The following is a 12183-nucleotide window of genomic DNA, read 5'->3' on the forward strand; positions in this document are numbered from 1 at the left end:
TACTGGGAGACCAGTACCAGTAGAGACCAGTAGAGCTACTGGGAGACCAGTACAGACCAGTAGAGGTACAGAAAAACCAGTAGAGCTACTGGGAGACCAGAACAGACCAGTAGAGGTACAGAAAAACCAGTAGAGCTACTGGGAGACCAGTATCAGACCACTGTGCTGGCAATCGTCCGGCGGGGGATAGGGCTTCCGGATCGCCGGTGGGTGTAAAGGCGGGGGAATTACTCAAGGTCGCCGACGGGGTCCCCGGTGCAGCTGGGCCGGGTGCTGGTCTGGCCCATCCCTGGTAATGGGCCAACCAATCCAGATGCAGTACCACGGTCTGGCCTCGGGGGAGGCGGTACACCACCTCACTCACTCGCTTGAGTACCTCGCAGGGCCCCACCCATTTGCTCTCCAACTTCGGACAGCGGACCCGAGTCCTCCTGGGGCAGTACACCCAGACCAGATGCCCCGCTGTGAAGTGTCGGCCTTTAGTGTGAGCGTGAATTCAAAGCGCAGCAGAGTGTTTTGAACGTATGCTCGTTACACTCAGTGTGTTAGCAATTTACATTCAAAACACTAGTCTTTTTGGAGTGTTTTGGGCGTCCTACACCGGGGTCGTTACAATATTCATTTTACATTTTTAAATTACTACCAATGGATTACGAAGCACTCCAAAGAGATCAAGATGCCTTAACATTTAGTGAAACAACATTTCAAAAGATACAGTAACTGAGAGCATTAATAATTGCTTAATAATGTGTATCAAAAATATGTTACGGGTTATTGCCTTCGCTGTAAACTAATGGTGCAGTTGTCCACAATGTCACTATTATTGATGGTTCGGTTGCATTTTGGTAATGCCTTAGCTTTAAAGACATTGGGTTGTGCAGATCTACCATTAGGTGGCACTATAGTATGAAGCGCTGCGGGTGATTCGGATCAGTGAACCTTTTGGTGAAACACTGGTTCACGGCTGAAATAGTAAAACGGTATAAATTGCACGCTACTTAGCGCTACTGTATTATGTGTATTTATATTATTAAATACCGTTGTTGTAATCAAAACCCTCTGAAGATTAACCCAACACTCCTCGGCTTTGCCTCGGGAGGGGGCAAATGATAAACACGCTCCTATTTGTCAATAATTAAGATCATTCCAATAAACGGATTATTAAACTCAGGTGCTGCCGCCCCGATTGGTTGCAAGCTAATTCAGGCGGCTTTATAATCCTGTAACCAGTCCTACTCTAGCAAGCGAGTATATCGGTTTCTTTAGTATAAATACACGCTGTGCAGCTTGCGGGTTGGTGGCTGGCTTTGGCACGAAGGATGGGTATCATGGATTGTAAACTCCTTTTAGGGTGAGTTTGATGTGTTATAGTGTTTGGTTTGCTTATGTCTTTAATGGCTACGCGGTTTTAGATGCTTGCGTTATTATTATTATTATTATTATTATTATTATTATTTCTTACCAGACGCCCTTATCCATGGCGAATTACAATCATAAGCAAATACATTTCAAGTATCACAGTACAAGTAATGATACAATTAAGAGCAAGATAAATACAATGATTTTGCGTTGCTGTATTTCATTTCTATATGTTTTGTTTTTGCGTTGCCGTGTAAAGGTATGCAGTGTCTTGAGTACACCCGAGTTTGTGTAGGATACAGCGTGTGTCTGAATAACACTTCTTGCATGCATTTTTTTTCATCCTCAGAGTTGTATTGTGTATGCTGTTACCTTTGGATGCGAAGGCGCAAGCGCCACCAGGTAAGTGGCGTTTATTTAATTGTTCCGTGGTCTTTTGTAGCTGCCACTTGACCTGCTTAAACGGGAAGTTTTGTCTGAAATGTTACGAGTTGTCTCTGCCCTAGCACGGTCTTGCTCTTTTAAAAGCGCACTGTATCTGCCGCATAACCAACGTTGTGTTCGTCATTAAAACCGGTTAGTTCTCTGAATAGTTATTGAACCACTGCAAGTGAGAGTAAGTCTCTTGTCTCTTTGCCCGCAGGGACCTTTGTTAATGAGTGTCGGGACCGATACTTCTGGATGACGACGAAAAGAAACTTCCTAATTGGAGGGAACTTTCGCTTCGATATCATTGGTAAATATGATTTGATCGGTAACAGGAACTTGTATTTGTAGGATGCCTCAACATACAATTAAGCCTTTTTTGTGTTTAGGTAACGACGGCATTCACCCTCTGGACGATAGATACGCCGCATCCTGTGGCTTTACCTACTCTGTTAATATCCCCGGCGACCTGATATTCAGGGCTTCTTTCTTTGCTTGTCACGTCTCCAGCAATGTGAGTCCTGTGCGGTCACACTTCACACGGCCAGCTCCGTATGTATGCCAGCATTATTACAAGCGACAGTGTCTCCTTGTAAACAAACTAATGGCTTTTCTCTCTTTAGAGTGATTCGGAGTTTAGCTTGAGGTTCCGTTTCGTTCGCATCGACCAGTTCAGCAGAGAGACTTACTACCCGTTCTCTATGACGTGCAGTACTACCAAGCAGTGGTACCCCCGCGAAATCGTCTGTGAAGAGAACTACATGGAGGTAAGACCTCTCCAGTCCTGGGTTTGACCTGTACTCCCACTAGCTATAATACATTGCCCACAATAATGCCTCACCCTTTGGTCCATTATCCTTCTGCAGATTTTTTTCTTTTTAAACTACCTTTTTGTGCCACTGTGGTACCAGTTAATAAAACAATACTCTAATTCAACCAATATTTCCCCATATCTTATTTTGTCAACATGTTGCAACTGAAACTGGTTTAGGACAGAATACCAAACACTAATTGAATTACAAGTATTGTAGAATTTATTTGGATTAGAAATCCAAATTGGTGTGCATTGCCTTTTTGCTTCCCATATTTGTGCATTTTATATTTACAGCATTAAACTGAAGGTGAATTATTGATTCTTTGTGCATTTGTTTGTTTCTCTAGTAACAATACACAATCTGGATGTGCAGTCCTCTACCAAACCCAGGCAACAACTGCAACCTGCCACTGTTGGTGTTGCTAAAATGCAGTGTCTGATTGTTTTACAGTTGTCCCTTGTACTCCTTCAGAAGCTTGTATCAAATTCTCAGTAGATTTCTTGCTGCATGGCTTAATTCTAGCTGGTTGTGACTTGAGCCCAGTACCTGTAACAGGGTTCCTCTTGGCTGATCTAGCCATCTACTTCTGTAAAGTGACGGGCTGCTAGATCGTCTTTAAGCTATAGGGAGGTCTGAACCTAAATGATTGTATAACGTTATCCCCTTGTCATCTTTAGATATCTGTAAGGAGAAATGTGCCAGTTATTGCTCAGGAGGGGATGGATACTGAAGACTGGCACGCTGCTCTCCCTGCAGTAAGTTTAAAAGCCACTCCTGTTTTGGTCTGAAGATGTTCATGCAGCATGGCAATTGTATAGGGTGCTTACAAGCTGCTATCCAGCTCGCAGTAGCATCTTGTTGGCTGCTGTGAGCAGGGCTATTGGCTTGTGTCTTTCTGCAACCTGTCCTATATTTCTAATTTAACAAAAGGTATAGCTCATCTTTTAATAACATGATGTCTGATGCTCATGCTGCCATATATATGAATGAGCATCAAATGTATCGCTCATATTGGGATAAAATGACATGTCTCTGTGCAGTGACTCTACTGTGCTGACCAACAATTGATATTTTACCATCTGAAGTTATGCTAGTCACAGGCTAGCGTGTGTGGCCACTGTTGGAAGCAGTACGCATGCTTTGCACCAGGTTTCGGATGTTGTCTTGTGGAATCCTGGCCCATTCCTCTTGTCATGCCTGGATAAGCATCTGCCTGTTCAGTGGTCTCCCGGGCCCTAGAAGCCACATGCCGCCCAAGTTCATCGCACAAATGTTTAATTGGGCTTGGGTCTGGGGAATAAGGCATGACTCTCCCATTGTGCAAGAAAGCTGTTGTGACATAAGCAACATGTGGCCATTCCTGCAAGACCATGCACGTTGGCCTATTAGGATGGGCTTGCAAGAAGGGCACCAAGTGAGGCCTTGGGACTTGATCAACGTATTGCTGTGGAGTCCTGTTTCCATCAATCCCTCACTAGCAGCGGAGTTCTGTAGCAACTAGACCATCACACTTGGACCTCCCCATCGATTGGTCTCTCGTGCACAACAGTGTCCTAATTAGGTGTATATTAAGTGCCTATGTTTCAGTCCTAGTTTGTCTTCTATGCAGGCTTGTGACTTGCTGCTACTCTATGCAAGTGTGAACTGTCTTAAGCTTCATAACTTGTCTAGCTAAAATCACTCCACACTTTCCCAGTCAACTTGGCTTCTTGCCTCCTACCCCAGTCCCATAAAACCAGACTAGCCCCTAGACCTTCTGACCAGCTGCTGTCTCTCCTGTGTTCCAGGCCCAGGAAGCTATCATGTCAGTGTGGCAGGTTGTGTTCCACAAGACCGGACAGCCAGCCAAATCCATGAATGCCTCCGTGGCCCAGTCTCGGGGCTACATGATCAACTCCACCTCCAGTAGGATCCTCTTCCGCTCGCCCTATAACATGCCGGAATCAGAAATGCTTACAGTAAGACCTCTCCAAAAGCACTATTAAAATATCGGGTTCTGTTTTTAGCAGAGTTCCATATTGCTCCATCGGTGTCTCCAAGCACACTTGTATTGCTTCTGTGCCTGAGTTCATGCTATGTTCTTCCAGGTTAATGGAATCCAAGTGGAAGCAATCCGGGCAACTGTCTTCTACAAGCAAAGGTGGATGCTGCTATTGGTGGACACTTCTGCTGCCTGTACCAAGAGTAAGATCTAAAGCTTGGCTATCTTGCCATGGTCCAGAGGCCATGTAAAACGACTGCCATGGTGTGGTCCTCTTTTTAACTGGACAATTACTAGTGCAGTTACTTCTACTAGGTTACAAAAGGAACATCTCTGCATGCTAGCACTACAGAATTCTACAAACAAGGGCCATGATCATGGCCATATTGATTGCCATCTGCTTGCACTTCCTTTTATACAGAAATTCCTAATGGATACAAGTTTTTAAATCCAACTGTCTTTTCCCTCCTAGATCTTGGCACTTTTGATGGTACACATTTGGCTTGGGTTGCACCCAGAGTCCTCACTCCACTGGTCCTGCATATAGAGAAGTTCCAGGACAAGGGTATTGCCATGGGTGTGGAGGGGAAGCTGCTTGACCTTGCCACTATCCGAAGACGGAACTATGAACTGAAAGTCAATGAGACTTTCATAGATATCTCTGTTCCTTATGGCGCGGAGGGTGGCTACCTGAAGGTAATGGGGGGGGGGGGGGGTTTAGCTCTGGCGTTCCTTCACTGACAACCAGGCAGGTTCTGGATGTGTTGCAGACTCTCTCTACCCCCTAGATTGCGTGCCCTTGGTGTTTCTCTAGATGAGCACTTTGACAGTACACCTGCTTCTGATATCCCAGACAAGTTTAGCTGACCCTGAGTAAATCCTGGTTTTAATCTACACGTTGGCCAATGACCCTTCCTTTCCAGCCTTGGTTCTGCATGCTTTTAATGGAGTCCACCTCCTGCTTTACTCTTGTGACCATGCCCTTCTGTCTCTTCAGAGTCGTGTTATAAATAACCAGTACAACCGGATCTACGCCATTGACCTGTACCTTGAGCACCAGTGGGCAGATGACCAGTGGGAAGCGACCCAGCACCGTTCTTTCAAGCCAGTCCGCACCCCCTCTATTGCTGAGACCCCCTTTGTTGTCAACAGTGAGTACGCTGCCTGCTTTCCAGCATGGCATTTAATGGCCTTGCTGTGGTGCCAATGTGTAATGCAGTGGGGGACGTCCTGGACTAAAACACTAGCCCTGGCTTTAAATCTGTAATGCAAACCCTCCTCCATCTTAACCTCCTAAATGCCTGCGTTTGTAGATACCATCCCAGCAGAAAAGGTCTTCACAGTGACCCTTGGCATCTTCAACCCTGATGTTGAGCTGAAGAACTTCACCATCAATGGGGTTCCTCTGACCCTTCCTGAGGCCATCAACCAAGGCATTGTGCTAACTGAGGTCCAGCACCCCAATGGCACCAAGTCTTTTGTCCTGAAGGTCCCCTTCACCCACCCACTCATCCCACAAAAGGTAGGGATGAAAGCATGCCTATATGTTGATGGAACTCAAAGCTTAAGACCCAAGCTGTACCGGTCTATTCTCCAGTACAGTTGCTGACTGTTACTGCTTCTTTACACCATTTGTTGTTCTCTGGCAGTATATTGGCAATGGTGTGAGGGAGTTCACCTTGAATATCAACTACACCTTGAACATCATCCCTGAGAATGCGCCTTATTTCCACCCTGCAACCATTGTGTGTCAGGTTAAGGATGTCGGTAAGTATTGGGGCTGGGAAGTGTCCCTGAGCACTGATTGATTTAGACCACGGGTGTCAAACTCTGTTCCTGGCGGGCTACAGTGTTTTCTGGCTTTCGTTCCCCCTGAGCTCTCAATTATTTATTTCTTAGCAGATGCCCTTATCCAGGGCGACTTACAATCGTAAGCAAATACATTTCTTGTGTTACAGTACAAGTAATACAATAAGAGCAAATTACTTAATGGGTCTAATGATGATTAACCGGACACATTCAACACTTCTCTTCAGGCCTCAATGCTTCATAGGTAGTGTACCTTGAATCCAGTGCATTTCTAAAACCATCCACTGTAAAAGACCTTAATGTTTGATAATTCAACAAATTATCTCAATTGTTAATTGAGAGTTTTGGCATGAAGACCCTGCGACCCTCGGGCTGGAGTTGACATCCCTGGACTAGACCAAGTCTCTCAACCAAAGGATTGGTGCACTGGTTGTGTGCCCACCCAGGGAATTCCATCATGAAGATGTCTCCCCTTTTTTTCAATTGAGCTAGTTTGCAAGCTCTTGAAAGCCTCCTGAAAAATGTTTGCTGCTAGCATGCTGTCATCTTTCTTGGGATTTGCATACACCTCCCACACTAACAGACATGCACCCCTATTGGCACTTGCTGTTTGAGAGAAATGATGTTCATTAAAGCACTGCTGCCCAAAGAAGACTGCCAGCACTCTGCTGAAGCTTGAACTGTCGACGCCTGACCATTACTGAAGGTGTGGTTGGTAGTTTTTTATTGGCATACACTTCAGGCTCTTGACTCTTCTTTCCTCCCCAGTACTTCCTGTGATCAAGGGCTCTTGTACTGAAAAGAGCCTAGTCTTTGAAGTGACGCGTGGGAACATGGACCACCTCTGGGCCATGTACATTGAGAAACACCAGCTTACCTCTGAGCTGGCGGCTCAACGGGGCTACATCCTCACCAACCAGACCAAGTTTATTCTAGAGGTGCCGCTCTTCAGTATCGGCTGCATCTATGAGGTACACATTTCTGGGGGCCATTAGGAATGTACTTGGCAGAGTCTCCCTAGAGGCTGAACTGGGTGTTTTGTAGGATTACATTCTCGTTCTGGGTTTGAGACTTTTTCTTTTCCTTTGTTTAGGTGTGTGAGCAAACCTGAGCCTTGTTAAATCTGTAGTTCTCCCTGCATGACTAGGTTGGAAAGCCTGCCCCTCTGTTGGTGTGCCATCAAACTGGGATGTTTTTTTTCCCCGTGTCGCTTGTCTCCCTCTTTTCCAGGATATCTCTCTCCGAGGCCTCTTTGTTCGAGTAGAACTGACCCTAATCGATATTGGGACACTCGTGGCAGTGCTGTCCGCTGTACAGCGCTGTCAATTTCCTACCAAGCAGCTGTTGGGTAAGTAGTTCCCCAAAGTGGGCTTGACTTTCTGTCTTGGTGCTCTGCACCTCCCTGCTTCCATGCCTTGCCATTTTCTACACGTGTTGACTAAGCAATCTCTAACATATGCTTTAGCCGTATACCTGACTCCTCCTTCTCCATTGCTATAGAGAGTATTCCACTGATCACATATTGCTTGCAACAATCCGTAGTGCCACTTGCCCAACTTCTAAATGGTCTGCGGTCAGGTCTCTATGCATATTGGTGAAGGCTTCTACCAGTACGTGCACCACAGTGTGATCCTTTAGTATTCGGCAGGCTTTGTTTGACCTGAAGCAAAATTAATTCTACAGGGTTCCGCAGCACTTTTGGCCATAGCTGTAGGTATCGTCTCGAGGCTACTTGGTACACGATTTGGTGTGGCAATCTTGAACTGGTTCATGCAGCAAGTTCTCATGGAATGCTTCAACTTCACCCCATTCTCTTCAGTGTGCATGCCTAATGGTGTGATGACGGTGGTGGCTGTCACCATGGAGCCCATACCAGTAGTGGAACCCAGCAAGACCACCCTGCTGGATAAGACCTGCAAACCCAAAGAGTTTGACTCAACCAGGGCTCTCTTCACCTTCACTGTCAACACGTGTGGGACCAGGAGCAAGGTGGGTTTCCCGCATGGTGCTGTAGACTCGTGCAATAGCCCTTCATACAGGTCTTGTATTGGTGGACTGTACTAGATGCAATACGTATCCCTAAAAGTGCTGTGGACTAGCCTTGCATGTCTGCCCTAGTAAAGACTACAAGATTGCTTCCCCTTGAACTGTTTTTAAAATTGCATGTTTGACAAGTGACAACTCCTGTTTGTGTGTCTTTTTTTTAAATGTGCTATTGGCATACAGATTTCTTTCAAATGGGGCTGCTATTCTAATTTCTAGTAGTGGGTGGGGGTGCTTTGTACTAATGGCTTGATATGGCAATGTTTCAGATTGTGGAGAACTACCTGATCTATGAGAATGAGGTAGTGTATACCAGAGCTCTGTTCCCAGCCAATGCTCCAGTCATCACCAGGGACTCTGAATACAGGTGAGCATGAGGAGTCCTGCACTTCTAGAAGGCCTGAAATGGGCCTACACTGGCACCTCTTGATACTGACTTTTTAGACTTGGGGCATGCTGCCCAATAGATAATGGTATACTTCCTGTGAAGATTTGCCTCTGAAGGAACCATTTAACAAATTGCAAGTAGTGTACAGTAATGTGTTTCAACTGCATTTTAAAGACTTTGGTAGTCTTATCCAATACTACTGCAACGTGTCTCCCGTAGGCTGACCATCCGTTGCCGCTACCCCCTCAACGACACCATGAAATTGCTAGCTGAAAGGAAGGCTGTCCCTGCCCCCTACTCTAAAAAAAGTCTTGGATCCCTGGAGTTCTATCCTTACAGCTCTGAGCAGAGAGGTATGGCTTCTAGTGCCTAGTTTTAACTTGCCCGGTCCCGGGACAGTGTTGGTCAACTTTTATCCTGACTACCAGTATCGACCTACTACTATGACTCCATTTCTTGATTTCCCAGGCCCCAAAGCCAGAGACGTTCTGAATCTGAAGGCCCGTCTAGCAAGAGGTTGGTACCTGGTACACCCTTCATACCCACCTACCTTTTAATGGCCAGGTTCTGTAGTCTTTCATCCATAACCCACCAGGAATGGTGGCTGTACACATAATGCGCTTTAAAAGCATAGCAGTGATGGGCGCTCAGTCAACCTTTCTCCTTCCTGCCAGATGTGACCTTCTCCCAGTTCTATCGGGAGTTCCCAGTGTCCAAGTCTGGGCTGGAGCCCTTGTTCCTGGAGGTTGTGCTCCTCCACCACCAGAACCTGGCTGACCACCTCGTCCTGCGGGACTGCTGGGCCACAGAGACCCCTGAACTGGACGCCACCCCTCAATGGGACCTGGTCACTGACGGGTAAGGGGGTGGGGGTGACGAGAGTAAGCAGGCAGATGGTATTGAGCTGGAGTTTCATTGTCACTTATGCCAGCTTTTAGAATGTGTGCTTGGTAGAGGTCTAAACTTTTCTTGCTATGCTGTAGACTTGCATTGCATGATAACCTGGATGCCTAGATAGACGTGACCTGGCAAAGGCCTTTTCAGCATTGCAATGGGCTTTGGCTTCATGTACTTCTGCAATGAGTTGCATTTGCCTTGATTGGTGTTCATCTATATATGGTAAACACACACACCATGGCAGTTTCCCTCTGGTGGGAAGTGCATGTAGAACACACTTGGAAGTCTTTTGGAGGCTTCCTAATGTGCTAGGATTCAGTCGTTTCCTAAAATGAATACCTTTGTCCTGTACTTCACCCCTCGAGCTCCATGCCACGAAACCCAGTGTGCGATTGCCTCCAATGTCGTCTCCTCCTTTTCTGCAGCTGCCTGGTCAGTGGCGACTCCTACAAGACCCGGTTCCACCCAGTGTCTGCCAGCGCTCTCACCAAGAGCCCCCACCACCTCAAGAGGCTTGAGGTCCAGGCTCAGTCTGTTGCAAACCATGCCCTGTGGCAACAGGTTGGTAACTTTTTTCAGTGAGCTCAATCCGAGCCTTTTGATCTGCATTCTCACCCTCGGGTTAATACACGGCCATCTACTCTAGGTTTGGGGTGGGGGAGGAAAGCTCCCATGTCAAACGATAGTTTAAACCTCCATCTAGACCCTGAAGTAGCTCCCTATTTAAACTGGTGTGGAATGACTCCAAGGTCAGAAATGGGCAGTCCTGCTCTAGAAATGGCTTTCTATAGGCTGACATATTGGTTGGCTGTGTATGAGGCTGAACTAGGGCTCTAACACTGTCGTCTGACCTTTTTTGTGTTTTGCAGATGTACTTCCACTGTCTAGCTGTGGTTTGTGCTTCTGAGAAGGCAGGTGTCTGCAATGAGACCTGTATCGCTGGAGACAAGAGATCAGGTAGGGAGTAGTGGTTAGGGCTCTGGACTTTTGACCGGAGGGTTGTGGGTTCAATCCCCAGTGGGGGACACTGCTATTGTACCCTTGAGCAAGGTACTTTACCTAGATTGCTCCAGTAAAAACCAACTGTAAAAAATGGGTAATTGTATGTGATATCTTGTAACAATTGTAAGTTGCCCTGGATAAGGACGTCTGCTAAGAAATAAATAGGCAGGGTGTATCTGACCTCTCCTGCAGTGGATATATGATACCCATTTGTATGTTCTATCGACTCCCAATTGCTCCTTTTTGGATCTAACTCTTTTGGGGTATGTCTTCCAGCCCGCAGTGTTGAGCTGGCTGACTCTGTCAAAGGCTATATTTCTGCTGGACCAGTCCAAATTGTACCCGAGGGGGAAGTTGCCAGTGTTCAAGCAGCCGGTAAGCAGTAAAGCACCAAGACACTAATCCCCTGCCTGCCCTGTAACTGCGTTCCTTTGCATGGTGATGAAGGTTAGGAAACTGCTGCCATTTTGGCTTTTGCATGGGAAGCTTTGTGTATTGCACCAAAGGGGAATCTGGCGCCAAAAGGGCACCTGCAGGGGCTGTAGTTTTTCTAGACCTCTTCTGTTGCAAGTTTTAGCCAAACAAATGCTTGTCCCAGGCACGCTACATAATGTAACCAGTAGCTGTGATTTCAAATGAAGCCCTCCAGGCTAACTAGCTCTGCCTCTTCTACCCAACACTTGCATCTCTTCCCCCAGTGCACACATTGGGTATTGTGTAGCTTCCTCAGGGTCCTAATGCTTGCCATTGTCTACTTTTCAGGTGCGACTCCTCCTCTGGTCCCCTATATTCCAGTCTTGGGAGTTGCAGTGGGAGTCCTTCTACTTGCTGTTGTAGTGTTTGCTGCCAAAGCTAGGAGATGTTGGGTTTCTATTTAATAAAAATCTTTGAATGTGAAATTGTCTCGTGTGTGTGGCTAGCTTTCACATTTGCATCGGTCAATGGATCTGAATTAACTGGGGTATTGGATGGCTAAAATGATGCCTGCAGTCTTATTCAGCTAACCTTTGAATGTCCTTTTTCAATAACTCTTTCCCATGAGAGGATTCTGCTGTTGCCTCACTAAATGATGCTTTAAACCTTTTGGTTTTCAGCCATGAAGTGAAGAGGGTTTGCAGTAAAACTTGTGACCCAAGCATTGGTTGAGGGTGACGAGATCTATAACGGTCACCTAGACCAGAGGTTCCCAAACTGGGGTGTGCGGGTAATTTGTGTAATGGGGTTGGGGTTTTTTTTTTTTTTTTTTTTTTAATAAAAAAAAAAAAAAAATTGCTACTTAAAGCTTTAACATTGAACTCATTTTATTTTTCTGGTGTTTGATGCTAGTTGGTGTCAAACAAGGCTGTCCCAGACAATAATGCAGCTGCAGGACACTTCTCTACCCTGGCGTGCATGTTTTATTGCAAACTTCAGAGGTAGCAGTGAGAATGAAGATACAATGATGTACTGAGCCCTCGCCACCA

The 12183-nt window shown here is 46.1% G+C and overlaps 1 protein-coding gene across 1 annotated transcript; it reads left to right on the top strand.

The window, feature by feature from the left end:
• The first annotated feature begins 1246 nt into the window (after window positions 1-1246).
• LOC117394599 (uncharacterized) lies at window positions 1247-11619 on the top strand. The gene is made up of 23 exons (XM_059020569.1): window positions 1247-1351; window positions 1709-1761; window positions 2003-2095; window positions 2175-2299; window positions 2409-2552; window positions 3278-3355; window positions 4388-4558; window positions 4688-4784; window positions 5054-5277; window positions 5579-5732; window positions 5895-6103; window positions 6231-6348; window positions 7159-7361; window positions 7621-7738; window positions 8210-8379; window positions 8703-8800; window positions 9041-9174; window positions 9290-9337; window positions 9496-9679; window positions 10144-10279; window positions 10588-10675; window positions 10997-11095; window positions 11483-11619. Exons 1-23 carry the CDS (start codon window positions 1320-1322, stop codon window positions 11596-11598), a joined length of 2892 nt encoding a protein of 963 aa, XP_058876552.1. The 5' UTR covers window positions 1247-1319; the 3' UTR covers window positions 11599-11619.
• Window positions 11620-12183: the final 564 nt, after the last annotated feature.

The sequence above is a fragment of the Acipenser ruthenus genome, chromosome 3 (assembly GCF_902713425.1).
Source record: "Acipenser ruthenus chromosome 3, fAciRut3.2 maternal haplotype, whole genome shotgun sequence".
Lineage (NCBI taxonomy): Eukaryota > Metazoa > Chordata > Actinopteri > Acipenseriformes > Acipenseridae > Acipenser > Acipenser ruthenus.

Coding starts and splice junctions, on each gene's coding strand:
- LOC117394599 (XM_059020569.1), top strand. CDS start 1,320: ATGGGTATCATGGATTGTAAACTCCTTTTAGG. Junction 3,356..4,387: donor GGCACGCTGCTCTCCCTGCA/GTAAGTTTAAAA, acceptor CCTGTGTTCCAG/GCCCAGGAAGCTATCATGTC. Junction 7,362..7,620: donor GTATCGGCTGCATCTATGAG/GTACACATTTCT, acceptor CCTCTTTTCCAG/GATATCTCTCTCCGAGGCCT.